General features: G+C 44.1%; 1 protein-coding gene across 7 annotated transcripts; it reads left to right on the forward strand.

Annotated features, from left to right (window-relative positions):
* The first annotated feature begins 339 nt into the window (after positions 1-339).
* SLITRK4 (SLIT and NTRK like family member 4) lies at positions 340-27,440 on the forward strand. 7 transcript variants are annotated; one of them, XR_010838626.1, is made up of 5 exons: positions 359-697; positions 16,574-16,642; positions 20,753-20,830; positions 21,499-21,579; positions 27,179-27,440. XR_010838626.1 is itself a non-coding variant. In XM_067023398.1 (3 exons), exon 3 carries the CDS (start codon positions 5,329-5,331, stop codon positions 7,843-7,845), a length of 2,517 nt encoding a protein of 838 aa, XP_066879499.1. In that variant the 5' UTR covers positions 2,413-2,615; positions 3,182-3,389; positions 5,279-5,328; the 3' UTR covers positions 7,846-13,345. The 7 variants fall into 7 exon arrangements, 6 of the variants coding, with proteins under 6 accessions (XP_066879498.1, XP_066879494.1, XP_066879496.1 ...); XM_067023398.1 differs by lacking the exons at positions 359-697; positions 16,574-16,642; positions 20,753-20,830; positions 21,499-21,579; positions 27,179-27,440 and adding exons at positions 2,413-2,615; positions 3,182-3,389; positions 5,279-13,345; XM_067023397.1 differs by lacking the exons at positions 16,574-16,642; positions 20,753-20,830; positions 21,499-21,579; positions 27,179-27,440 and adding an exon at positions 5,279-13,345 and having other exon boundaries at positions 340-697.
* The last annotated feature ends 132 nt before the right edge of the window (positions 27,441-27,572 follow it).

Below are 27,572 nucleotides of genomic sequence, written 5' to 3' on the forward strand. Positions count from 1 at the left end.
AAAGCCTCTTTGGTAGAGACATGACAATGACGGGTCTACTGAAGTGACTTTTCTTAGTCCGTTTCATCTCCTTTTCTGTCTCCCCGAGGTATCCCGTAGGTCTCTTTCCTTTTGCTCCTCCCAGACCCTTCCGCGCAGCCCCAAAACTCCAAACCTTGTCCCCCTTCCCTAAAGTCTCTCATTCACCGCCACCCTCCCGAACCAAAGTCCCCTCCCGGTCACCACCAAAGCCCGGAGAAGTGGAACGGTCACAATGCCTCCCTTATAGGGCTTGAGCTGGGAACTGGGCATGCTCAGTAGCCAAAGCAGATTTTTTTTTTTTTTTTTTTTTCTTCTTTTGGTCGCAAGTGCGGCATCTCTCTCAGTCCCACACCTCTTTCCTATATCCCTGTCCCCTCTCCCCACCCCCAGCCCCTTAATCAACCACGCTTAACCCGTTCCACACCTAAGGCTCGCAGAGTCCTGAGGTGCAGAGAATTAACCCGTCTCCTAAACCCACTAAATAGTCTCACTTTGGGCTAAAGCTTCACACTTTTGCCTTAAAGCCCCCAGCCCCTTACGCGCAGACAGGTAGGAGTAGTGCGAACACTACTGGCTCCCCGGAAACTGGTCCCAAGAAGGCTCCATCCAGGATCGCCCTTTACCGAAGAAGTATTCCCGGAGCCCTGTGTTCTGCGGGGGTGACAATTAGCCAAAGGTACCGTACCCGTGATACAAAGCCCAAGTGCGATTGTTGCCTTGAATGTCATTGTTGTTGACTCACCCCCCTCGATCCTGGAATTATTCAATTCCGCGTAGACTCGACGCCCCTATCTACCTCCCTCGACCCCCCTTCCCCCAGGCTCTCCGCTGTTTCTTTGGCTTTGCTGGGGTTCTTGGTTGCTCTCTCAAAGGAACGCCCCGGGTGTGTGTGTGTGTGTGTGTATATGTGTGTGTGTGTGTGTGTGTGTGTGTGTGTGTGCGACTCTGTGTGTGCCTTGGTTCTTAGGGGACTGGGGGAGGAGAAGGGACTCGACTGTGCGTGTATGTGGCGGGGGGATGGAGGCTGGCGCGCCCGCGTTAGGGGGCTGGGGTCTCTACGCGGGAGGAAAGGGGTCGCTCCTCCCTAGGGGGTGTTTTAGGCAAAAGGAGGGGTGATGCCGGGAGGAAAGTGCGCTGTCTTTCCCGATGTGTGGGTAGAAGAGGAATCAAGTGGGGGTGTCTGGATGGGGGACTGGGAGAGGCCTCGGGAATGTGCTGGGGTCGAGGTGCAGGAGTGTCGGGAGGTAGGTTTGCGTATGTGCCGGGGTGGGGGGGAGGCGGGGGCGGGGAATCAGCGCTTGTATGTAAAGGTGCAGCCCGTGTGCGAGGGGCTGGGTGCGCGCGCGGTGTCTGGCCGGGGGCGCGCGCGCGCGCCGCTGCCCGCCTGCTCGCCTGCGAGGGCTGCTCTTTGGGTTTGACGGGCAAGCGGGCGCGGAGGAGCTCGAGGTCGAATCACATATAGACCTTTGCGGAAACTGCAGCGCGGATCGCGGCGCAGAGGGCCCTGCGAGAGCCGCCGGGGTCCGGAGGTGGGTGAATTTCCAGCGGGGGCTGCGGGAGCTGCACCGACACGCGCGGCCTCTTCCCCCAGCTCAGCCCGGCAGCGCGCGCGTGTGTGTGTGAGTGTGTGTGTGTGTGTGTGTTGTGCGGGCGCGTGCGCGTGGAGGGGGGCAGGTAGCTTATTATTTTTAGTTTGGGTCGTGTTGGTTTGGGGCGAGCTGAGTGGCCAAAGCAGCTGTAGTGGCTACCTCCCGCCTCCCGCGAGCCGTGCTTGCCTGCCCACGGCGCGGTCGCAAGTCCCTGAGGACCAAAAGAATCTGGTGTCCTTAGCATCGCTGCCCCCCGGGCGGCCGGGGCGACAGGGAAACTGTCCTGTCTAGGGTGATGAGGGCTGTCGGGGCCGCTGCGCTGGGCTGGGCTTTGTTTTCTGCGTCCCCCTCGCAGGCACTCTAGGCGAACGTAGATCTGGGGCTCCAGGCAGTGGCCCGTGAGCTGGTCGGAGACTGCTGGCACCCGGCAAGACAGGGAATACGAGAGAGGCCGGTGGGTAACTCATAAAACCCTGCAAAGCCGGGCAAGCGCTGGCAGCGCGACTTTGCAAGATGCCCGAATGTTGAGCTGATTTCTGGCTTAGTGACAGCAGCATTATGTGGCTGGCCGGCGTTGGGGGAAGGGTAGGGGTGGGCGCGCAAGGGGGAGCCTGGGCCGCCGCTCTCGGCCACGGAGCCGCGGGGTCACTCTGCCTGTGACAAGCGGGCCAGTGACGCCCCAGTGGCCATCACCCTCGTGGCCTGAGCCGGCCACCTCTTCCACCTCAACCACCGCACGCCCGGGTCTATTAGAGGCCGACGGAAACTCCAGCAGCTGCCCCTTGTGGGACTGGAGCGCGCGGAGAAATGTGTGCGCAGCGGGGCTGAAGGCCCCCGCGACATCCCGAGCGGTCCCCGCCTCCGCTGCCCGGCTCACGAGGCTGCCGCTCGGGCTCGGGACCCGGGAGGGGGCTGCGTGCCGGCTCCGGGCACCGAGATGCGGCATAACATTGCAGTACGCGCCATCGCCGGCGGCCCCTCCAGCCGCGTCGCTGCCGGCCCGAGGTAGCGCACAGGGGGCGGCGGGGACCGCGTCTCTCCGCGAAGCCCCCCACGCGCGCCCTAGGCGGGAGGGCGTAGGTTTCCCGTGCCGGCTCCGGGGAAGCCACCTCGGCCCACCCTCCCCAGTCGTCGGCCCCCTGCAGGCCGGGTCCCTCCGCGCGGAAGCGGAGCGCCAGGCGGGCGCGGCACTCGGGTGGATGCCGGATTTGTGGTAAGGCCAGGTTTGTGTAGTCCTGGCCGACCGTGGGAGCCAGGCGTCCTGCGCGGCGCAGAGAGCGAGAGACCGAGAGGTGGATAGGGAGACGGGCCGCCCTGGTCACCCCGAGAGATGGCTTTTGGTACTCAACTCATACTTTGTGGGTTTGCTTTTTTTTCCTTTTTGCCTTTCCCCCCTCACCCAATTTTTAAATGTACATGTTTTAGCGGTACCATGTGAATATGAGGTTTCTTTCGCCTCATTCATTGCCCCTTTCCCTTTTGGGGGGCTCCCTTCTCCTTGCTCTTTTTCTTCCTCTCTCCACTTCTCCTTGTTCTCTTGTCCTTTCAGTTCTTCTTCCCCTCTCTCCTAGGCGGATCGACTCCCCCTCTCCCTTGCTTGAGCCTCCAGCTGCCTGCGGCTTCTGTTTCATGCGAACTGCAGTTGGGAACTTCTAGCTCGTCCTTGCGCTTTTTTCCCCCCTTGCTACTTAAAGTAGAAATGACGAGGAGGAGGGCAGCTGCTTATGCAATTTCGGATCTGTTGATGCTCCTTGTTCTTGTGTTTTGTACTGAATTCAGGTATTCAGGTGTTTGGTTTGGTTTGGTTGCTTTTGAATCTCTTTGCGCGGGGCGGGGGGGGGGGGAGGGGGGTGGGCGGGGGTAGTAACAAGAAAAGACTCGAATGAACCAGAGTAGCTGTTGAAAAACAGATCTGTAGGAAGGCCAAAGAGCATGTGAAATTTTGATTTTACAATGAAAGTTAGTTTGGATGATGTCATACTTTAAAATTATGACTTCTTTCTTCACTGCCAATCAAGCTATCACTGTGAATTGGGGAAATGCACGTCTATATGACAGCCAAGGAGCATCTTGGCAGTGCGGGCTGTATTCGGAACCAAACTACTCAAAATGCAAATCTTCGTGGGTCGTGGCTAACGAATTGCCTACCTTGAGGCATGTTCGGTTTTACCACTAGCTGATTCCTCATGGGCAAAATAAACAAAGGAGTTTCTGAGTGACACTTCTCTCCTTGTATCATTCCCTCATTGTGTGTTCCTGAGTAATTTATTTATTTAATTAATATTTGGTGGTAACCATATTGAAATTGCGGCCAGCTTCCCATTCCAGATGGAAAACACTCACACGGCTAAAATTGCATCAGTGCTTGCTGTTCCTTTTCATCTTTTCCATGAAGCATCACATATATTTGTATATGCATGCAGTATGGAAGGAATTGACAGCCACGGGTTAATTTGCTAAGCATGAAACTCCGCTAAGTGATTCTTGATTTGTTTGTAGACAGGGACAGGGGGTGGTCATATCGGGAGGGGGGGGTGTTTGGGAACTGATGATTTTAGGGCAAACATTGGCTGTGCTAAATGTATCTGGTGCTGCAGATAAAGCCACCCAGGGATTGTAGTGTGTGAACTCCTCTTCAACAGCAGTGCAAGTCTGTGGTCCAAGTGAAGGAGATCAGCATCTGAGCCAAACGTCAGTCGGACCTGTGTTCAAAATGGCACACAGAGGAATGGGAGAGGGCCAGGGAAGCGGGAGAGCCAGTTTTTTTTGCGGGGGTGGGGGAAGGCTGTCTGGACATCAGCTAGGCAGTGCAGGGTCAAGCAGGTTTCTCTCCTGCTTTCGCGGACCCAAAGACAAAAGGCATTTTTTCCCCCTGCTTGGGAAATGACTGACAGGAAGCTAGATACCGTTTATTTACCTGAAACTCAAATTTGGCTGTCTTCTACTTGTTTATTTTTCTGGAACCTCGCAGGGTCATCTGTGGTGGGTGTTTTTTTGTTTTGTTTTGTTTTTGTTTTTGTTTTTGTTTTTGTTTTACAGTGTAGAGCAGTGTACAAGAGTGAACTGATTCATGGCAATGTGCTCACCTCTGGCTGAAGCTCAGACAAGTATCTTTCTAGGGTTTCTTCCATCTTGATCTTTTGACTGACCCCTCTACAGCCACCCAGTCCTCCCATAGCCATCCTTCATGGAACCCAGGGCCCTAATATCTTCTCTGCCTGGTTTCTTACCAAGCTGAAGCCTAGAGAGTAGACGTTTACAAATTGAAGTTCCTTTGTGGTGCTATAGTTGATGTTCCGCCATCAGTCATTGGAGTCGCCAATAGGAAGCTTAAGGTCTGGATTCAAGGGTGAAATTTGGTGGTCCAAGTAAAAAAAAAAAAACGATTTTCAGATTGTTCAGGTTTAAGCATGATCAGTAACCTTTTTTTCCTGTTGTTTGTTGTGTGTTCTGCACATGTAAGATTTGTATAAACTACAGGCATGGAGATAAAATGTATGGTATTTTTGGTGGTTCTTGTTTGACTGAGCGAGCATACTTGGAGTTTTGGGTGCCTTAAGAAGACAAAGCTAATTATTATAGCCATGTGTTTGCTATGGTATGATTTAAGCACGAATTCTTCTTCAAGTAATGAACATTGAAAAAAATGTTTTCTTTTTATTTTTTAGATTATTTCTCTTTATTCAGAAGCATAAAGTTGTTTGCTGATTGCAAGAAGATGTTTCTTTGGCTCTTTCTGATTTTGTCAGCCCTGATTTCTTCAACAAATGCAGATTCTGACATATCGGTGGAAATTTGCAATGTGTGTTCCTGCGTGTCAGTTGAGAATGTGCTATATGTCAACTGTGAGAAGGTTTCAGTCTACAGGCCAAATCAGCTGAAACCCCCTTGGTCCAATTTTTATCACCTCAATTTCCAAAACAATTTTTTAAATATCCTCTACCCAAACACATTCTTGAATTTTTCACATGCAGTATCCCTGCAGCTGGGAAATAATAAACTGCAGAACATTGAGGGAGGAGCCTTCCTGGGGCTCAGTGCATTAAAGCAGTTGCACTTGAACAACAATGAATTAAAGATTCTCCGAGCTGACACTTTCCTTGGCATTGAGAACTTGGAGTATCTCCAGGCTGACTACAATTTAATCAAGTATATTGAACGTGGAGCCTTCAATAAGCTCCACAAACTGAAAGTCCTCATTCTTAATGACAATCTGATTTCCTTCCTTCCTGATAATATTTTCCGATTCGCATCTTTGACCCATCTGGATATACGAGGGAACAGAATCCAGAAGCTCCCCTATATCGGAGTTCTGGAACACATAGGCCGTGTCGTCGAATTACAACTGGAAGATAATCCTTGGAACTGTAGCTGTGATTTGTTGCCTTTAAAAGCTTGGCTGGAGAATATGCCATATAACATTTACATCGGAGAAGCTATCTGTGAAACGCCCAGTGACTTATACGGAAGGCTTTTAAAAGAAACCAACAAACAAGAACTATGCCCCATGGGCACGGGCAGTGATTTTGACGTGCGAATCCTCCCTCCGTCTCAGCTGGAAAATGGCTACACCACTCCCAACGGCCACACCACCCAAACGTCCTTACACAGGTTGGTGACCAAAGCCCCGAAAACGACAAATCCATCCAAGATCTCTGGAATCGTGGCAGGCAAAGCCCTCTCCAACCGCAATCTCAGCCAGATTGTCTCTTACCAAACCAGGGTGCCTCCGCTTACACCTTGCCCAGCACCTTGCTTCTGCAAAACCCATCCTTCAGATCTGGGACTGAGTGTCAACTGCCAAGAGAAAAACATCCAGTCCATGTCTGAACTGATACCAAAACCTTTAAATGCCAAGAAGTTGCACGTCAACGGCAACAGCATCAAAGATGTGGACGTCTCCGACTTCGCCGAGTTCGAAGGACTCGATCTGCTTCATTTAGGCAGCAATCAGATTACCGCGATCAAGGGAGACATATTCCGCAATCTCACGAATTTACGCAGGCTGTACCTCAACGGTAATCAGATCGAAAGACTCTCTCCCGAAATATTTTCCGGCCTGCATAACCTGCAGTATCTGTATTTGGAATACAACTTGATTAAGGAAATCTTAGCGGGCACCTTTGACTCGATGCCCACCTTGCAGCTCCTGTACTTAAATAATAACCTCTTAAAGAGCCTGCCCGTGTACATTTTCTCAGGAGCACCCCTTGCTAGACTGAACCTGAGGAACAACAAGTTCATGTACCTGCCTGTCAGCGGGGTCCTGGATCAGCTGCAGTCTCTTACGCAGATCGACTTGGAGGGCAACCCGTGGGACTGCACGTGTGACTTGGTGGCATTGAAGCTGTGGCTGGAGAAGCTGAAAGACGGGATTGTCGTGAAAGAACTGAAGTGTGAGACGCCCGTGCAGTTTGCCAACATCGAACTGAAGTCCCTCAGAAATGAAATCTTATGTCCCAAGCTCTTCAACAAGCCATCGGCACCCTTCACAAGCCCTGCACCTGCCGTTACGTTCACCACCCCGCTGGGGCCCATCCGCAGTCCTCCTGGGGGCCCAGTGCCTCTGTCGATTTTAATCCTCAGCATCTTGGTGGTCCTCATCTTAACTGTGTTCGTTGCCTTTTGCCTTCTTGTTTTCGTGCTGCGACGAAACAAGAAGCCCACGGTGAAGCACGAAGGCCTGGGGAACCCCGAGTGCGGCTCCATGCAGCTGCAGCTGAGAAAACATGACCACAAAACCAACAAAAAAGACGGACTGGGCACGGAAGCTTTCATCCCGCAAACCATAGAGCAGATGAGCAAGAGCCACACCTGTGGCTTGAAGGAATCCGAAACCGGGTTTATGTTTTCCGATCCTCCAGGCCAGAAAGTCATGATGAGAAATGTCGCCGACAAGGAGAAAGATGTATTGCATGTGGATACCAGGAAGAGGCTGAGCACCATCGATGAGCTGGATGAACTGTTCCCGAGCAGGGATTCCAATGTGTTTATTCAGAATTTTCTCGAAAGCAAAAAGGAGTACAATAGCATAGGTGTCAGTGGCTTTGAGATCCGCTATCCTGAGAAACAACAAGACAAAAAAAACAAGAAGTCACTGATAGGCGGCAACCACAGTAAAATTGTTGTGGAGCAAAGGAAGAGCAGCGAGTATTTTGAACTGAAGGCAAAACTCCAGAGTTCCCCCGACTACCTACAGGTCCTTGAGGAGCAGACAGCTTTGAACAAGATCTAGGTCATGCAATCGTACTTCCTACAGAGGACATTTATTTAATGATGAAAGTGCCTTTTGTTGACTTCTAACTTCCAAATACTGTATTATCAATAGGCATAGAGGCAGGTGTTTCCAAGGGTGTCTCATTAACTGTAGCTGCAAAGATGTGTCCCGTAGAAGAGAATTCCCTTAATAGATTTTACTACATAAAACCTATACTGTGGAGTCCTGTGGGGATACTGCGAACTCTATTGCCAAAGGGATGCTTTATATACATAATTCACTGAATTTAACCTCAAGAGGCAAATCCGTTTTGTACCCCAATGCAAAACCTTCGTCTCTTTGTGCTCTGTAAAGCAAACTCAAGAAAACTGTACCAGTGTTTGTACCTCAGCTGGGTCCTTCATCTTGCACGTAGATTCAGTTGGTGGAACTGGAATATTCCTTTTGATCTGTGGCATTGTAACAACTCTGTGTAAAGATTCTCTGAAAAGTTAAAAAAAAAAAAAAAAAGCATGCCAAGAGAGAACATTCGATAGTATTTGTAAATCGGTAACCTTTATGGCCTGCATCTTGAAACTGCTGGATTTATAATGTTAAATTGTGCAAATATTTGTTTAAAATTTACCATGCATTACATAAATATAAAATAAATTTGAACACTTTAAGCATTACCTGTCCAGACATAAAGCCTAAAAGAGAAAAAAAAAAAAAAATCAACGTGAGTTACCTAGCGTTTGCGGTGATCTGAAGAAATACGTGATGTTTATCAGAATTAAACATGGCTCAAATTCAACTAATATAAGAGTTTGTTCTCAGTTATGTGAAATACCCACAATCCTTAAAGGTTGTCCAAAATTAGCAAAGTGCTTACCGTGTGAGCGCACCCAAAGCTATTTTTGTAACATAATTCATATTTATGAAGTACTTTGTATACTAAATAGGAAAATATGTACTCCTTAATCTGTATTTAATATGCCTGACTTGTTTTCCTGATCACAGGGAATTTATCAATACGTATACATTTAGACAGCAAAAATATACCAAACTGAAACTGAAGCTTATGTGTACAGAAATATTCTGGACATTGTGATCAGGTATCATTTAAAAACAAAACAAAACAAAAAAAACACACAAAAAACAAAAGTACAAAAAAATAGTTCTGTGCTATTCTTGAGAATTTCGCATATTATCTTCAGATTTGTTACCAACTGTGCATTTTAAAATAGGTTCCTTTGTTTTATAGACCGTGGGGGGGGGCAGTTGTCATTTGCCATCACTTGTCTTGCTTTTCAGGATTCTATGAACTGAATTCAAATAGTTTTCACTACAAATATTTTAAAAATTAATGAGTAAGGTTAATAGTTATATCTCGTATGCATCAGTATCCTGTTCTTTCATCATTCTGACTACAATCAGATAATCAAGTAGAACAGTAAACATCATGGTGATAGTGGCTATCGAAGCCACACTGTAAAACGCTTTCATTGGTCTCAGATGAGTTCACAGTCTGCAAGTGCAAAAGATATGCTACTGTGTTTGCTTGTGCTGTTAACTTCTAAGTCAAAATTGGTCAAAGGAAGGAAGCACTTGCTCATGGGAGATATTTTAATAGTTTTAGGTTCTCCTGATTAGCAAAGGAACATCCTGAAACACACTGCCTTCTTGGCCTGCCTGCATATGTATATTTTTCCTGCTCCATGTCTTTATAATTACTGTATTGATCAGTAAGGTGGCCAAGAAGGTAAACGTAGGCATTCTTCATGAATTTCAAGTGGCACGTGTTTTGGTGCAGCTTCTAAAATGATATTATGGTTAACGTCGTAACAGCAGTCCCTTTATTAATGACTAATTCCAGGGCTTTATGTGTTTGTTCCGAGATAAAACAAACAAACAACTTGGCATTCTTGGAGGTGTGTGTGTGTGTGTGTGTGTGTGTGTGTGTGTGTGTGTGTGTGTGTGTGTGTTTGGGTGTACATGCATACATATAGATAATTTGGAGATTTTTGTTAAATAGCAAAATAAATTGTCTCCATATGTATGTGCTGGCGCTCTTAAAACGTCAATGTGTAATTTTAATTTTCCTGACAATGTCTGTGAAAACTTTATATGAATATTAAAAATAAATAAACAAATCCTTGCTTTCTGGTCTTGAAAGAAAAGACAGGAAGATGTGTGCCCAACGGCCTGTTTGCATCTACAATTTCATAAGAACGTTTAATATGCCATTACCATGCTTCCATGCATCCGTGGATCAAAGGGCTCCTCGTGCATACTGACAGGATAAAGATGGGAAAGCTGCAAAGACAGTTTTAGTTTATTCTGTCAATAAAGTATGGATTGAGGAATCTTAAGTAGGTGCTTATGGGAGGAACTGGAAAGCTCGATCCGTGATCTGGGGACGATAGGTCATTGGGGTGATGATGTGATGCTTTGATGAGGTTTCAATGGCAAGAGTGCCTGCCTCCATCTCAGAGCTTGCTGTAGCGTATTGGCTATCTCATACTCTTCTTCTGAAAGGTAGAAATGTTCATCTTTTCCAAAAAAAAAAAAAAAGTCATTTAAATGTATGTGGTCCTTTGGAGGTTCTAATTGTAAGTGAATGACAGTGACAAAACCTTGGTTAAGGCTGATCTGTTTTCCTGAACTGAAGTCATTGTGCCCACCTTATACAATGTATATGAACTTACATCTGTCTCTCATTAGTTCTACTTGTACATTTCATGATAATGTGGATAGGCATAAGTTTTGAGTTGAGTACAAGAGCAGTTAAAATACTGTTATCTACATTGTGTTGCTTTCAACTCTAACCTTGATAGTTTAACCTCTTGAGGAATGATCTATATGTCGGTACAGCATTTTTAGTGGAATTTGATTCAGATCTAGAAAAGCCAAGCGGAGCTCATTTCTAATGTGGTCTGACACATCATGGGCTTCTTGGCATTGTGTCGTGTGTTTGGACTCTGTTAGAACGGTGGCAAAGGCAATTAGATCCTTTGAGATCAGTGAAGGGGTGGAGATAATATGTCCATGGAATATAAGTCAAGTTTTCAATTATTTTTTTATGAAATAAATAAAGACGATTCCATTCTTGAAAAGGAAATCTTTGTGTAATTTTGAGGAAGCAGCTATTAAAATATGGTGATTCAAGTCTATAAGTCCATTTATATTCTATATTTAGTTTTCCATTCTGAATGATAAAGTGAACAAATATATTAATAAGAAAATCGTATCAAGACCAGCTTTCTTTCGTTGATTCTAAAAACCACTGAATTTCTTTAAGCCATAAGGATGCATACATTATACAGGGCATGGCCTCCTGAGTAACGCCAACAGGTATTGCAGAAATAAGAACACATCTGGAAATGTATGGCAGTGATATTCATCTATGATATCTTTTGCATGATTTGTACATTGACATTGTATGAAATGAGCACAGTGAGGTTTTCGTTGTTGTTGTTATTGTCGCATCCAAAGAGCTGGGGAGAAAATATATTAAGAATGTATTTATAATCACTATTTTGAAATAAAGTAAAGAAAATACATTGTATTGTTTTACCCTGATTTGATTACTAGTATTTAGGTTAGTTTATAAGACAAAAATCAAGTAATGCTATAAAAGCTAATGTAAATCACAGAAGGGAACTGTTTTAATGATTGTTTGCTTTTAATAACATCCAGGTATTAGAGAGACTTTATTAAATGCCATTTTTATGAAAGTATTAATAAAATTGTTTGCTACAATGGTATTTCTGAAGCAACACTTTGTTAAATATATTTATCTTTCCACTGTTTTTCAGAAGAAATAGAGCAGTACCCAAATTGATCTTTACACCCAGATTTGAGGGTAAGACACAGAGCTTTAGAATACTGTTTGTATTAAACTTAATTGCTAAATCTCTGTTAAGAGATGTTTTCCTTTCGAACGCCTTTGCAATTTGTATTCCTTTCCACTGGCAGCCTCTTTGGAGAAGAGCCAGACAGCGCCAAGATCAACATGCTTTGATTCTTCCCCATTCCCATGAATCAGTTGGAATCTGACATAACTGCAGATAAGCAAATATTAATATTCAATCTTAACTATTTGAATACTTTTAGAAAACTTCAGCTCCTCTGTAATCCATGGCCAGCTTGATTGGTTACAGTTAATTATCCATTTCTGGGGTTGACTGTGATATTTATTTGGTTCTTTCAAAGATGACCAAAATCATCAATCCATCATTTGGTTGAGAAAAATGAACCAATTGCATTATGGTTAATTTGAAGGCAGGAAAAATTATAAACAGGCCAATGAAGTGGACTTAAGGCATGTTTTCTTATGGGAAGAGGTAGAAAGACAGAGGGAAACAGAGAGAGAACATGAATTAACATCGCTGCGGTCTAGCTCTATAGCCAGCTATGCTGAAGACCTGAACAGTATAGATAGATAGCACATATGAGTACTTCTGGCCTAAATGTTTTATGTATCACAGGAAATACATCACGTGATGGTGTGACATTTTGGTTCTTTTTGAGTACTGAGCACAGGGCTTTGGGTCCCAGCCAGTCAGTTATATAGACAAGGGGCATCAAATAAAGGTTTGGCTTCATTTCCACTGCTTGGTCAATTAGTCCCTATGGTCAGGTGGGCTGAGCTAAATAAAATATCCTGCTTGTGGCTTCATTTACCGGGAATCACTGGCAGCAAATCTCAAGTTCAATTGTTAACCCTCAATCTCAGATTTGCTGGGGAATCTGTCCTTCATTAAATTAAAAGCAAATGGGAGGCTAAATGAATTTTAATAATTTATTTTGTACAAAACTGCCCTTAGTCTAATTTTGAATTTCATTTGTTTCAGTTTCCACTGGTTGATAAGATTGCATTTTAGAAAGGTTACTCAAGGAAGGAAAACTACGTTGTCTATCTCGTATGAAACTCTGTGACTTTTTAATTCTTTCAAGATTATTTTTAGCCTGTTGTTCCTATGTCTACAGAGGAAAAATGAACGAGGGCTCTGAGACAACTACTTGAATACTTTGAGCCCAATAATTGCTACTGAGAATAAAAAGATTCAAATGTTTCTTTAAATCATAATTAGTAGATCTGCTGACTATAGAACCCAGAACCAGGAAAGAATTATTCAGCCCTCCACCTTCGTTTGCTTTTGTATACGCTGGCTAAATAGAAATTCTGGTGATTCAATAATACAACAAAAATGAGAAATTACTTGTTTAACTTAAAAAGCTCATGAATAAGGCCTTCAGAGAGATGATCTGAATATGTAATGAAAAATATAAAATATCACTCTCAAATTAGCTATAGGAAGCAAACAGTCATCTGAAGTTCCTAAACAATCTATTTCTCTTAGTTGGCACCTCACAAATACTAGCTCGTGTCGTACACTGCTGGTTACCAGCCCGGGGGAGCCATGTTGGGCTCTGTTTTCCCTACTAAGACTTGCAATGTATATTTCCATCATTGTTCCATGTAAACTGAACCATTGTGGTAAAATTCTGGAGTTGATACTCAGTCATTTTAATGCTGTTTTCACTAATAAAAGTCTTTCCTTATAGGTCATATTTGTAGCCATTCAGTGTGTTTATTAGTGTGACATTAGTAAAGCTCAACATCGAAAAGAAATGCAAATAATCTGGTTTTTAGATGTGGCATTGTTCCATTAGTTTATACAGCAGGCCAGGTCTACCTACACACACACACACACACACACACACACACACACACACACACACACTGAGGAATACACGCAAAGAGTGAATTATGCACAAAGGAAATTATTTAGTTGATGTAAACAAATACAATGTTTCTGCCCTGACTATGTAGATTTTTCAAATCAAAGTAGGTATTAAGGCCCAAATGATGACTTGCCTTATTTTTGCTTCACTTTAAATTGCAGCCTGACCACTGTGGCATAGATAGTAGAAATTAGGCCCTGTTTATCTCCCAGGACTTCCTTGGATTTCAGTAATGTCTACTATCTTGAGATTTGCTCTTGATTTTCCTTATTTGTTAACTTTATCATAATTATCATCCTCAGTCTCTAAGCTTCCTTGTTGTATAGCGCAGTAGGGATAATAGTTATCCAGAGAACCAGGTAGGAACATCTAGATGCAAAAGGAAGACCCCCAGGGTGAGGGTTTGATTTGAAATTATTAGAACATGGAGGTTAAAAAAAGAAGAAAAAGCGGGTCGAAAATGACTGACTAAAGAGCTCTGGCAAATGAGCATTAAGAGAACAAGAATCATGGTAAAATATGTCAAATCTTAGACTCCTTTCTCCCTACTCTCTCTCTCTGCTTCATTTCTTTTAGATCTATGGGAAATCCAGGCTGTATCAACACAACACTAGTAACTCAGGTTTTATTTTTTATTTATTTATTTATTTTTTTGTAATTCAGGTTTTTAAAGAATTCGCTGGTCAATGAAAACAACTTAGTTACCTTTTCAGCCTCCATGGAATTTTTTCCTGGGGTGACTGTCATCGTGGACTGACCTATTGTCAGGGCCTCCTGGTGCAGCTCTAGCTGTAAAAAAACCCCTAATAAATAGCAAATGTGTTTAATGAGAATAGGAGGTGAAGCATGCATATTACATATAATGACTTTTGATAGGAGGCAGAATAAATCGATACAAATATTTGGGTTCCTAATCTTGTGGTAAAAAGCTGCTAGGCCTTTTGGGTTGTTTTCAGAAATCATATTTCAATACAAATCACCAAGTGCATATTTCAGAAGCCATTTCCTGCTAGAACCCCCAGGAAGCCATGTCTCTGCCATGGGTCCCCTTGCTCCATAGCGGGATGTGTCACATTTGCCAAGTCCTCCCTGCTGGAAATTCTTCTCTTCTGCTGTTGTAAACAGCCAGCGTCATCTATGGCATGGGCTGGTTTAGGGAGGATTTTTTTTTCACTGTTGTTTGACTGTTAGTGGCAGTACACACAAAAAAATCTAGGATTCTATGTCCAAGCATCTATTTGCCTTTGTAATATCACAACTAGAGATCATTCCGTTGTATGTATTTCCCACATTGCTATATTTGTTTTTATTTACCAGTTATCTTCCAGCCCACAGCAGCTACTGGTTGTTTTATTCATAGCTCTGTCAAAGTGGAGGGTAATCTCCACCCTGGAAACTCACAGTTATTTATAGAAAGAATCATCACACTTCTATCTGCTCATTTCCTTCTATAACTTCTAGAAATATAGAAAATGTAGTACACTAAGTGATTGATTTAAAAGGAAGTCTTGCTGACACAAAAATAATTATAAGAAGAGGGAGCGAGTTATCAGGAAACAAGTCAACGTTAGGATTTCTTGCATTTTAGATTTCCTTGCAGCGGAACTGGAGTGCAATGCTTTCTCTCCTGAGCTGGATTCAAAGAAATCAGGTTGCACTCTGGAGTCCCTGCAGTGACTCAAGTAGTATATTATTGCTGATGTGTGGGCAGGCTTGCCATGTGTTGCTTATAAACATGGCTGTTACTTTCTCCCTGCACCCTCTATTTCAGGAAATATTCCTTTGCTCAGATTTGGCACCATGAAAATTCACAAAGCATTTTTCTTTTCTAGATGTAACTGAGCAATTCCACAGAAATATGTATTCTAAACTGGATAAAACCATCGGGATTAAGAAGAGAACTAGTGTGTCCTTAGGAAAAGAGGGATATTAAGAGAACCCCAATACAGGCATTTAATTAAAATTCCAGTGAGATCACCTTCCTTGGAAGTTGTTGACTTTTTGTAGGCTTCAGTGTGTACATCGTGAGGGAAGTAGGACTCTGTACGGACTCTGCACAATCCTCTCGGTTGCTGAGACTGTGCCGCGGTGTAGGATGTGTGAGCAGTAACTTGGTTATTTAATCCCAAATGCATATCTGATTTCAGCTGCTCATTTGAATGTAAACACATTGGAGAACGACAGTTTCTAAATCGTGCTCTTACTATAACCAAGTGAGACTGTTCTAAACAGTCTTTATTCCACGTGAAATGTCATCAGAGTGGGCTTACACCAAGAGCGTGCTGGTGAGCAGTCGTCTTCAATGTTTAAGAACCATCCTAAGAAGATGGGAGCATACGTACCCATTGAATTTCCAAATCCGGTTCCTTTCCTTTTGGAAGAGCAACTAGGGCTAGAGCGGGAAGGTGATATGCCCAATGTCAGACAACACATGAAGGCCAATCTGGTCTACATCCGGATTCTCCTGACTCACAGGATAATATTATTTTCATTACACTGTTCTATTTGGAAGTTCCAGAGGGGAGAGTGAGGATCTGTGAGTGACGCTTCAGGGAAACATTCCAATGTGGCAGAAGGACATTTTCCATAAGGTTTGATGGCAGCCTATAACTGGAATGAGCTGGATTCCCAAATACAGAGTTCTTTGTCCACGGAGGTGTCCAAAGTTCGAATGGTTCTGACAGGGAGGAGGAATGTCATTCCGAAAAATGTATTTGAATGCAAATTTAGACCAGATGATCTTGGAGAACCCTCTTAACTCTAAGATCCAAGGAGTCTCTGATTTATACCCTGAAGTCATTTAGCCAGCAACTTAAATATGTATTTGCTCCCAAACATTCAAATACCAGATCTACAGTAGTTTAATTACTATTACATGTTATCTGCTAGACAAAATGCCAGTTAGATATTAAACATCATTTTAAAAGGGACATACATTTCACTCTCATTTTTAGCATTTTCATGTTGTGAGCATTCCAGAAAGAATACTCTCTGATGTTTAATTTTTTTTATAAAGGAAGAAAACAACCTCCTTTGTACATTGCACTGAAGATGGCACTATAGTAACAACCTCACACAAGAAATGGTAAGACGTGCTTCTATTTATTTTCTCAATCCTAGGTTTCAATTTTGAGGTTATTTCTTGAGCTTGGCAGATGGAACACAAAGGTTAGTTTATTGTAATATCATCTTCTCTAATTGGAGTTGGATCTATTTTTTAAATTATTTACCCTCAGTTGGATAGAATTGAAAATTATTCCAAAGAATTTAAATTCAGGTTATAGCTCAACAGACTATATTCAGAATAGCAACTATAAATTATCTGAACTATAAAAAAATACTCTCAGAACTTCTTTGAATTTCATTCTATAGAGAGAGAAAGTTTTCTTAAAAAAAAAATGAAAAGAAAGGGGAAAAAAACCCTTCAGACCTCAAGGGTTTCTGGTTGTTTATTTTGGCTGCTGTTAGTTTTTAAAGATTCTGAATACATCCAAGATCACTCAGCAGTTGTGAATTTGTCTTCATTAAGCCACGTTAAAAGTACCCCCCTTAAAACTGACTACTTGGGACTTTCCTGGCGGTCCAGTGGTTATGACTCCGTGCTCCCAATGCACGGGGCGCAGATTTGATCCTTGGTCAGGGAAGATCCCGCATGCCGCTCTGCATGGCCAAAAGAAACCAAAAAGGTGAAAAAAAAAAAAAGACTACTGGGCATTCACTGACACCTTTAATTACAAAAAGTATTCCTTCAGGTACGAGTTAGTAACTCATTCAAAATGAGCAGTTTCACACTTGGGAATTGTACTTTACTTCTGAAATAGTCACAGTGTTAAATGTATCGATAACCTGTGCCTAATGATTTTTTGTGTGTAAGTAGAGAAGAATAGAAGGGAATACACATATTTAGTTTGATTTGTTGCTGACATGCGAAGATGTTTATTAGAGGCAGGCGTACTGACTGACCTCCCCCGTCTCTTGTCGGCGTGCCCCCAGATGCCTCCAAGTCACCCTGCCCGCCTCTTCTGCAACACGTGCCACAAGCTCTAGGAGTAACCTCTCCAGCCCGAGTAAAACTCTGATTCTGTTTAAGGTTTTTCTTTCTACCTGATTCACATTCAGATACCAAATTCACACTGCAGCTGATTCACATGCACATGAGTACATCAGTATTCTCGGAGGTTCTTGCAGTTTTAAGAGGTAAGATTGGAGGGTAGAGGAGGAGACTCCTTTAGGCCACAGGGTAGCATGTCAGGCCTGTGGCAAGCAGCGGACTAGCGGGCCTCCCTCGCTTTCCTTCAGTCACAGCACTTGTAAAGCTGGTGAAGCTCACATCCATCTGAACTGGGAGACTGACTTAAACCCACTCCCCTGAAGACCCACGTGAGGTCCCCTCAGTGGCTTTCATGCAGTCGACCTTCTTCATATTGGCCTGGGGAGAAGGGGGCATCAGTTAGCTACGGCTCTCCTGTGAAAATGACATTTAAATTCCTGAAGGGTGATTTTTTCTATTTTATTTTTTTGCGGTACGCGGACCTCTCACTGCTGCGGCCTCTCCCGTTGCGGAGCACAGGCTCCGGACGCGCAGGCGCAGCGGCCGTGGCTCACGGGCCCAGCCGCTCCGCGGCACGTGGGATCCTCCCGGACCGGGGCACGAACCCGTGTCCCCTGCATCGGCAGGCGGACTCTCAACCCCTGCGCCACCAGGGAAGCCCGGGTATCTGTGATTTTTTTGTTTTTTTTTTTCTGCGGTACGCGGGCCTCTCACTGCTGCGGCCTCTCACGTTGCGGAGCACAGGCTCCGGACGCGCAGGCGCAGCGGCCGTGGCTCACGGGCCCAGCCGCTCCGCGGCACGTGGGATCCTCCCGGACCGGGGCACGAACCCGCGTCCCCTGCATCGGCAGGCGGACTCTCAACCCCTGCGCCACCAGGGAAGCCCTGAAGGGTGATTTTAAATGAGTTTTTGAAGTGCAGGGTTGAGAGAAGGCCTTTGAGGCTGAGGGAACAACATTGGCTAAACCCCCGATGTGGGAAAGAGCTCATTCTATGGTGCTGGTGATGCAGGCAGGGGCCAGAGCAGGGGCTGGCAGACTTGTTCTGCACAGCACCAGACAGCAAATACTTGAGGCTTGTGAGCCATAGGGTCTTTGTGACAAGCAGAAAACTCTGCCACTGTAGCATGAAAGTACCCATAGGCAGTAAGTAGACAAATGCGTGTGGCTAGGCTCCAATCAAACTTTACTAACAAAGCAGGTGGTGGGATGGATTTGTCCCATAGGCCATACATGCTGGTGGTGAAGGACCCGGTAGGCTTCTGACTTCCAGGTGCTTTGGGAAGTAGATGCAGGTTTGAAAAAGCATTGAGGTGACATGACTAGGTTGTTTTAGGACAGATGACTGACTGTTCTATTGAGGCTGGACTAGAGGGAGTGAGGAACGGGGTGTAAGGGAGGAAACGAGCAAGATGAAAGAGATCTAAGCTGTTCAAGATGAAGAAGGTAGGTGGTTGTGACCGATGTTTTCAATGTAGACTCTGCAGGCCTTGCTGATAGATATGAGAGTCAGAGTGACAAGGGAGTCAAGGAGGCTTCTCGGAGCTCTCTGCCGTGACTGACTGGGCTGCTGGAGTTCCTCGCTGAGCTGAGGACCTCTAGGGAGGGGGGCTGTGGAGAAGAGATGTCAAGAGAGTAAGAGCTCCATGTTGAATGTGTTAAATTTGAAATGGGCTCGAAGTCTTCAAGTTGGCAGGTAGGTGGCTGCCTTGGTCCAGCAGGAGCTCTGAGGAGCATGTTAGGCCAGGGACAGAATGGAGAATTGTCATCACTGACATGGAAGGTCACAGAATGAGGTGGTCACAGACTGAGAAGACAACGCCCAGCAAGGAGGGCAGGTGCTTTAAGCACCATCTGTATCAGAATCACCTGAGCTATGTGTTAATCTGAGTAGCTGTGGGCAGGGCCCGAGAATGTGCATTTTAACGCTTCCCAGGTTATTGTTATCTAAATGAAACTGTAAGAATCTCTACTGTTATGATAACTTGGAAGAGAAAGCACCTGCAAAAAAGAGAAATCCGAAGCAGACAGCTAGAGGGAAAGCCAGGAGGCTGTGGGGTCCTGGGAACAGAGGGAAGGGTGTCTACAAGAGGGAAAGCAGTGGCTGACCACGCCCAAGGCTGCTGAGAGACGTCAGCGTGATCTTACCAGGCTTTTCTGGTACCAGTCCCATTTGAATTGCAGCCAAGCCAAATGTCAGAACAGCTGGGGGACTCCGTGCCCTGACAGAAGACAGAATCGCAGACAAATACACCACAGATGGAGATGGTCTGAGAAATGAGACAAGAATCAGGACCGGAATACTGGGCAAAGTGGAGGCAGAAGATGAATGCAAGGAGGGACTTCCCTGGCGGTCCAGTGGTTAAGACACTGTGCTTCCAATGCAGGGGGTGCACGTTCCATCCCTGGTCGGGGAACAGGGATCCCGCATGCCGCGCGGCACAGCCAAAAAAGAAAACATGAGTGCAAGGAAAACTTGGGATTCCAGAGGAAAGGGGCTTGGAGACAGCAAAGCCAGTGGCAGAGTCGTATCCAGGCCAGGAGGGCAAAGTGAGCACCTAGAGTCCGCACCAGAGGGCATCAAGGTTGGATGTGACAGAAGGTCACCAAACTCCAGCACTTTTTGAGAGGCCTCATGCCCAGTGGTTCTGGCCCTGCCAGGCATGAGGAACAAATAGGAGAATCTTGGAGCTTCAGTTGTTGGCTGTGGGCTTTGAATTGGAGCAAATTCTGCCAGGATAACACCACGCACACCCCCGCCCAATACAGCCACATTTCCTTCATAAAGTGTGTTCTTCAAGTTGAAGGTAATACACATTCACTGAGTGTCTACTCTGAGTCTTCTCTGGGTTGAGGACTGGAGGACGCAGAAGAGCTGGCCGTGGAGATCACAACCTATTAGAGGAGGCAGGTGTGAAAGTGACCAAATGAGTCGACTATCACGTCTTCAATGCTCTGATATAAAGACAATGTGCCCCATAAACCGATGTTCATGTTGACCTTACCTTTCAAGGCTGGGTTGGATTTTTTTTTAATTTTTATTTTATATTGGAGTTTAGTTGATTAACAATGAGGTGTTGGTTACAGGTGTACAGCAAAGTGATTCTGTTATACCCATACAAGTATCCATTCTTTTCCCATTTAGGTTATTACAGAATATGGAGCCAAGTTCCCTGTGCTACACAGCAGGTCCTTGTTGGTTATCGTTCTGATAGGTGGAGAGGTAAGTTTCAGCTGAGAGAACAGTTTGTGTAAAGGCAGAGAGGGTTGGGAGAGCCCGCTGTTCTCAAGATACTGGGTGGCTCAGTGTCGCTAGAGCACGTGCCTCCTGAGGGATCGCTCTCCCTGCTTACCCGCCCTCTCCAACTAGAAGAATCACAGCCCCCTCAGGCTCCATATGTGTCAGACTGATCTCATCATCCTCCCTGCACAGAATGTTCTTCCAGTATTTGCCACCCTGATGGCCAGTCTTTCAGCTACCTGGTCACCACAAACAGGAACCCAGGTGTCATCCTGAGTCCCAACCTGTCCTTCACTCCACATCAGCAAAGTCCGGGGCTTCTCCCCAAGTTCTGTCCTTTATACCTCGTTGCTGCCATCTTGGTCCAGGCCGCCAGCCATTACTGCTTTCCCGGATCTCTGCCAAAGCCTCCTTGCTGCTCTCCCACCCCGAGCTGCCTCACGTCCATTTTCCACACAAGATCGGCCACAGTCATCTTAATCTTTCAGTCACATACAAATCCCTTCAATGACTTCCCATTGCCCTTAGGATACGATAAAAATAGCTAAAACTCGTACTCATGTATTGAACGCTTATTACATGCCAGTCACTGTGCAAAGCATTGAGCATGTGCCATCTAAATTAATTCTTATAACAACTTAATGTTGTAGGCGCTACTATTGTCCCCGGTTCACAGATGAAGAAACGGAGGCAAAGGGAGATTGTTAAAACTTGCCGAAGGTTACACACAAGTAAGTACCAGAGCTGGAAAACAGACCCAGACATCTGGGCTATAGACCCCAGACTTTTCTGTACTCTGCTACCTGGCTCCTACAAAATGTAAACTCTTTACTGGGCATGGTCTACATACTCAGCATGGCTGGGCCTCTGCTTGTCTTCTCTAACCTCCTGCTTTTGTTACCCTCTCTCCCTTGATATTCTACGTGGCACGCTAAACGAAATGTCTGCAATTATGTGAACGTGCTATGCTCTCTTATCCTCAGGCCTTTGAACATGCAGCTGCATCTCTCTGCCTAAAGCTCCCTTTTTCTCCTCTCTTTGCTGGGTTGATTTCTATCCTCATCTTAGATCTCAGCTTACTCACCACCTCCCTTAGGAAGCCTCTCATAGACATCCCCATAGTACCCCGTGCTGACTCCTGTATCAACACTTGTACCTTGTATCAAAATTGCAGGTTTTCTGATCTGTCTCTCCAATTAAAATCCATATTCTGTTCATCTTATATCACCAGTGCTGAGCATAGTACCTGGTACGTAGTAGGTGGTGAACAGATATTTACTGAGTCAGTAAATTTAGTCACGGGTATCACAGCAGATGAAGTCTGAAAGAGAGAGTTTGGCATCAAATTATGAAGGGCTTTGGATTCCATGCTAAGATATTTTAATTTTATTCTGCAGGTAATGGGGGGCCATTGATGATTTTTGAGAAGGGAGTGACATAATCTGAACTTTTTATTTTAGGAAGTTTTGTCTGATACTCTGGGTATTGGAGAGAGAATTTTGAAGGCAAGAAGATGATTAGGATGTTATTAAGATAATTAGAAAATTAGGGTATCGGTCAGTTTCTGCTGCATGAAAGAATTACCTGGACACTCAGCAGCATACATCACAAGTTGGCTGGGGTGGCTTTGCTTCAGCCTATGGGCCTGTGGGTCAGCTATGAAGGCTCTGCTATAGACTGCAGGTGTGCGGGTTGGCTAATCTAGGCTGGCTTGGTTCCAGTCTGTGGTTTCAGTTCTGTCTTTTTCATGTGTCTCTCATTCTTCTGAGACTAGCTGGTCATCCAGAGGAAGCTCTTCTCAAAGCAATTTCAGAAGCGCAAGAGGACAAGCCCAACCATGCAAGTACATATCAAACCCCTACTTGTGTAATGTCATTGACCAAAGCAATTACACAGGCAAGTCCAACATCAAAGGGGCAGGGAAAAATACTCCTCCCATGGAGGTTAAAGGGGAGAGAGTGAGTATTTGCTAAACAATAATCTAATCTACTATGGATGCAGTTGCTGCAGTCTAGATCCATGAGGAGTAAGGAGGCATGCCCTGCCTTGAAATCTGGAACAAAATTTTAGGGGCATATTTGCAGCAACATGGATGGATCTAGAGATTGTCATACTGAGTGAAGTAAGTCAGACAGAGAAAGACAAATCTCATATGATATTGCTTATATGTGGAATCCAAAAAAAAAGGTACAGATGAACTTATTTACAAAACAGAAATAGAGTCACAGATGTAAAAAGCAAACAAACTTATGGTTACCATGGGGAAAGGGGGGAGGGATAAATTGGGAGATTGGGATTGACATATACACACTACTATATATAAAATAGGTAACTAATAAGGACCTACAAGCACAGGGAACTCGACTCAATACTCTGTAGTGACCTATATGGTAAAAGAATCTAAAAAACAGTGGATATATGTATATGTATAACTGATTCACTTTGCTGTACAACAGAAACTAGCACAACATTGTAAATCAACTCTACTCCAATATATATATAAATTTAAAACATTTTAAGGACAGGGTAATCACATATATATTTTAAAAAATCTTGTCTCTACCCCCACCTTTCAGAATCGTTACTGATAGGATCTATTGTTCCTAATAGAAGTATCATATCCCTGAGTTCCAGTGGGATGGAATAAAAGCTTGGGAAACACTGCTATAGATGATACATGATATGGGCTTACAGGATGAGACATGAAGCACACAAAAAGGCAAATAGTTACATGAAGAGGAGGAAGAAAGAAGAGTCAGTGATGACCCAAGGTATTAGAGACCAAATGATCAATAACATTTAAGTGACGGCTTAAATGAAGATAGTGTTGGGAGGAAGGAAATCGTTTATTCAAGATATACTCAGAATGCATCTATTATGTACAAGGCCCTTATTCAAAGGTATGAGTAAAATGTGGTTCCTGTCCACCCAGGTCTTATAGTACATTGAACACAAGACTTGTACACATAAGACATGCATCCAAATAAGTATTTAGAAAGACGTAAATGCCATCGGGAGAAGAAGAAATTGTGAACTTAATTCCACCCGTAGAGATCAATAATGGAGGAGGTGATGATAGATCTGAACCCTAAAGAATAGGTGGGCTTTGGATAGGTGGTAGAGAGGGCAAAGCTTAAGCCAAGGCGTGCAGCCAGAAGTGTATGGTATACATGAAAGGTTAGTGGGAAATGGGGTTGGGCATGTAGGTATTCTTCAGGACTCTTTTGATAGCAAAAGACAAAAAAAAAAAAAAAAAAAAGCCAAAGTTAGCTTAGACAAAAAGGAAATTTCTAGAAAGGATTCTAAGGTATCTTGGAAAACTATGAGAAGGGCAGGGAGAAAGTACAGCTGCCCATGAGATAACTATTGATAACTCCAGGATGCTACCAGGTGCCTCTCTGCAACTCACATCTCTACCTGCCTCCAAGTTCTTCCTCTGCTGCTACTTTTCTCTCTCAAACCAATCTATCCACAAATTTTGTTGATGTTACGTTCAACATATATCCAAAACCTTCCCCCTTCCTACCACTCCACAGCCATCAACTAGGTCATCGTTATCTCTTGCCTCGATACTGCAATAGCCTTCTAACTGGTCACCCTGCTTCTACCCCTGCACCCCCTCAGTATGTTCTCACAGTGGTAGGCAATGTGAGCCAGATCATGTCACTCCTATTTTCAAAACCCTTCATGGTTCCCCATTTCTCTCAGAATAAAACAACACACCAAAAAAATAGCAAACAAAACAAAAACAAAACTGAAGTTCTTACAATGGGCTCTAAAGTCCTACACAATCTACCTTCTCTTCTTTCCCCACAGCCCTGAACTTTCACCTACCCTCAGCCTCAGCCAGACTACAAACCCTCTTTAAAGCCTCCTTGTGAGGGTAAAATGTTCTCTGACCTTCCATCCCGCCTGGCCACCCTTGCTCATCCATCCCGCTTCCCCACACCCAGTTCTTTCTACCCTTGTTTATTCACGCTTGACTATCGAGACCCTTGCAGACCTCATGATCAAAGCTTTCTCTCTGTTGCAATAGCCCTCCTCTCTTTATTACAGTTATCCCTTTCCCCCTACAAGCAATCCTTATTTCCGATAAATTCTCTCCTGACCTATGTTCTCTCTCTCTTTTTTTTTTTATTTGACATGCTCCACTAGATTTTGCTTTTCTTAAGGATAGGACTATGTATGACTCAGCTCTCTGCCCTCCAGACCTAGCACCAGGCTCACCAGTGTAGGCATTGTTAGATATTAGCTGAATGAACACAAGAAAGAATAAATACTACAGGCTAGGCGCTGAGGTATATGCTTAGAAAGACAAAGGAGAACAAAACTGACTCCTTCTTTCAAAGATCCTGCAGCTCACATAGTTCATTCCACCAACATTTCTCTTAGCACAGAAGTTTGGCATTGTTTATGCAAAAATCTCACTTTGTAGTTAAATCACAGAATTAGACTAAATCATGCATAGTCTTTATTTCTGGCTATTTATCTCCAATCTGAATTAGAAAGGACTAAAGGTAAGGTGTTTTCTCGATCAAGTGCAAGAGTTTGTATTTCCTTCTAGCTCAGCAAAGCCCTTGAGGGAGTTTGGGGTTACTGTTTTTGAAACCTTGAAAGCTGGGCACGCGTTTCATCACTGCTCCTTCTCTTGGTGGGTGTACTCTGCTAAGCTCAGATGAAGCTTTTGTTGCCAGGATTTGCGTTCTAATTCTTTTCAGGCATCTCAGGGATGAAAGAATTGAGCATTGCAGATTTTTTAAAAAATACCTCTCAACTATTCCATTCAAGGCACTCTGTACCCACCTAGCAATTTCTACGTGTTGTCTTTATGTTTTCCAGTTCACCCTAGCCCATGGTTTCAGGTGATAGGGAGGGTGTCGTTTCATTTCTTTCTTTGCCTCCCTTTCCTGTTTTTCCTCTTTCTCTGTAAGGGAGAGTCAGTTTTCATTTTCTTTTTTGTGCGAGTGTGCTAGGCTGTTTGAGGAAGGAGGGTCTTGGTGAGCTGTCACCTTTCTGTGAACAGAGCTCATGCTTGGAGTGCAGCTCTGTGGATCTTGTAAATAAAGCAGCAGGCTGGGTGGTCTACTCAGTTGCACGTGGGTCTTAATAATTAGAACACCATGGATCAGATATCAACATAGTGAAGAGAAGACGCATCCTCTTTCTAACTTGGAGCTGAATTTCCATTTCAGCCTCCACTTGTACCAAAATAAAACTGACAAAAAAGCCACGCATATTAAGGAAGACTCACCAGGTTCCCCATCCTTCTTCCCATGGTGCTTCCATTCATAGAGGTGAAGTTGATCATGTCTCCTCCCCTTTTTGGGGAGGCAGGGAATCTATCCTTGATTCCCTACTCCACGAGGAGGATGCAGCAGAGAAAGGCAGACTTCCTTGTCTTGAAAGCAAAGTGGTTAAGGAGGCAGCCTGCTTTAGTATCTCAGACTGTAATGACAAGCAAGGGGAGGGCTCTTGATACATTTGTTGAAGCGCCATGTTGTCACTCCTTTGAAGTCCTGTATTTACTTTCTTTCTTTTTCCTTTTTTTGAATGGAGGGAGGGGAAATAATTGCTATGGCCTTTGTCAAGTGAATTTAAAAAGATTGCTAATTTTGATTACTGTAGCTTTATAGTATATTCTGAAGTCTAGGGGCATGATACCTCTGGCTCTGTTCTTTTTTCTCAAGACTGCTTTGACAATCTGGGGTCTTTTGTGGTTCCATAATGAATTTTAGGACTTTTTGTGCTACTTCTGTGAAAAGTGTCATGGGTAGTTTGATATGGATTGCATTACATCTGTAGATTGCTTTGGGTAGTATGGCCATTTTAATAATGTTGATTCTTCCAATCCAAGAGCATAGGATATCTTTCCATTTCTTTGTATCATCAATTTCCCTCTTCAATGTTTTATACTTTTCAGAGTATAAGTCTTTCACCTCCTTGGTTAAGTTTATTCCTAGGTATTTTATTCTTTTTGATGTGACTTTAAACAGGGTTTTTTAAAGCTTTCTCTTTCTGATAGTGTGCTGTTAGTATATAGTAACAGCAGATTTCTGTATAACTAATCTTGTATCCTGCAACTTTGCTGAATTCATTTATTCAAAAAAATTTTCAGTGGAAACTAGGGTTTTTTTTAATGTAAAATATCATGTCATCTGCAAATAGTGACAGTTTTACTTCTTTCCTTCCAATTTGGATGGCTTTCATTACTTTTTCTTGTTGGATTGCTGTGGCTTGGAATTCCAGTGCTATGTTAAATAGAAGTGGCAAGAATGGGCATCCTTCTCTTGTTCCTCATTTTATTATTTTATTTATTTATTTATTTTGCAGTATGCGGACCTCTCACTGTTGTGGCCTCTCCTGTTGCGCAGCACAGGCTCCGGATGTGCAAGCTCAGCAGCCATGGCTCACGGGCCCAGCCGCTCAGCGGCATGTGGGATCTTCCCGGACCAGGGAACCAACCCATGTCCCCTGCATCAGCAGGCAGACTCTCAACCACTGCGCCGCCAGGGAAGCCCTCTTGCTCCTGATTTTAGAGGGAGGGCTTTCACCTTTTCATTGTTAGTATTATATTGGTTGTGGGTTTATCATAAATGGTCTTTATTATGTTGAGGTATGCTCCCTCTATACCCACTTTGATGAGAGTTTTTATCATGAATGGATATTGAATTTTGTCAAATGCTTTTCCTATGTCTATTGAGATGATCGAGTGATTTTTTATCCT

The sequence above is a fragment of the Kogia breviceps genome, chromosome X (assembly GCF_026419965.1).
Source record: "Kogia breviceps isolate mKogBre1 chromosome X, mKogBre1 haplotype 1, whole genome shotgun sequence".
In the NCBI taxonomy this organism is placed as follows: Eukaryota; Metazoa; Chordata; class Mammalia; order Artiodactyla; family Physeteridae; genus Kogia; species Kogia breviceps.

What these genes read in the sequence shown, in the direction of transcription:
- SLITRK4 (XM_067023393.1), top strand. Translation starts at nt 1,232, where the DNA reads ATGTGCTGGGGTCGAGGTGCAGGAGTGTCGGGAG. An exon ending in AGGTGCAGGAGTGTCGGGAG is followed by an intron (nt 1,266 to 5,278) that starts GTAGGTTTGCGT and finishes TTTATTTTTTAG; the next exon opens with ATTATTTCTCTTTATTCAGA.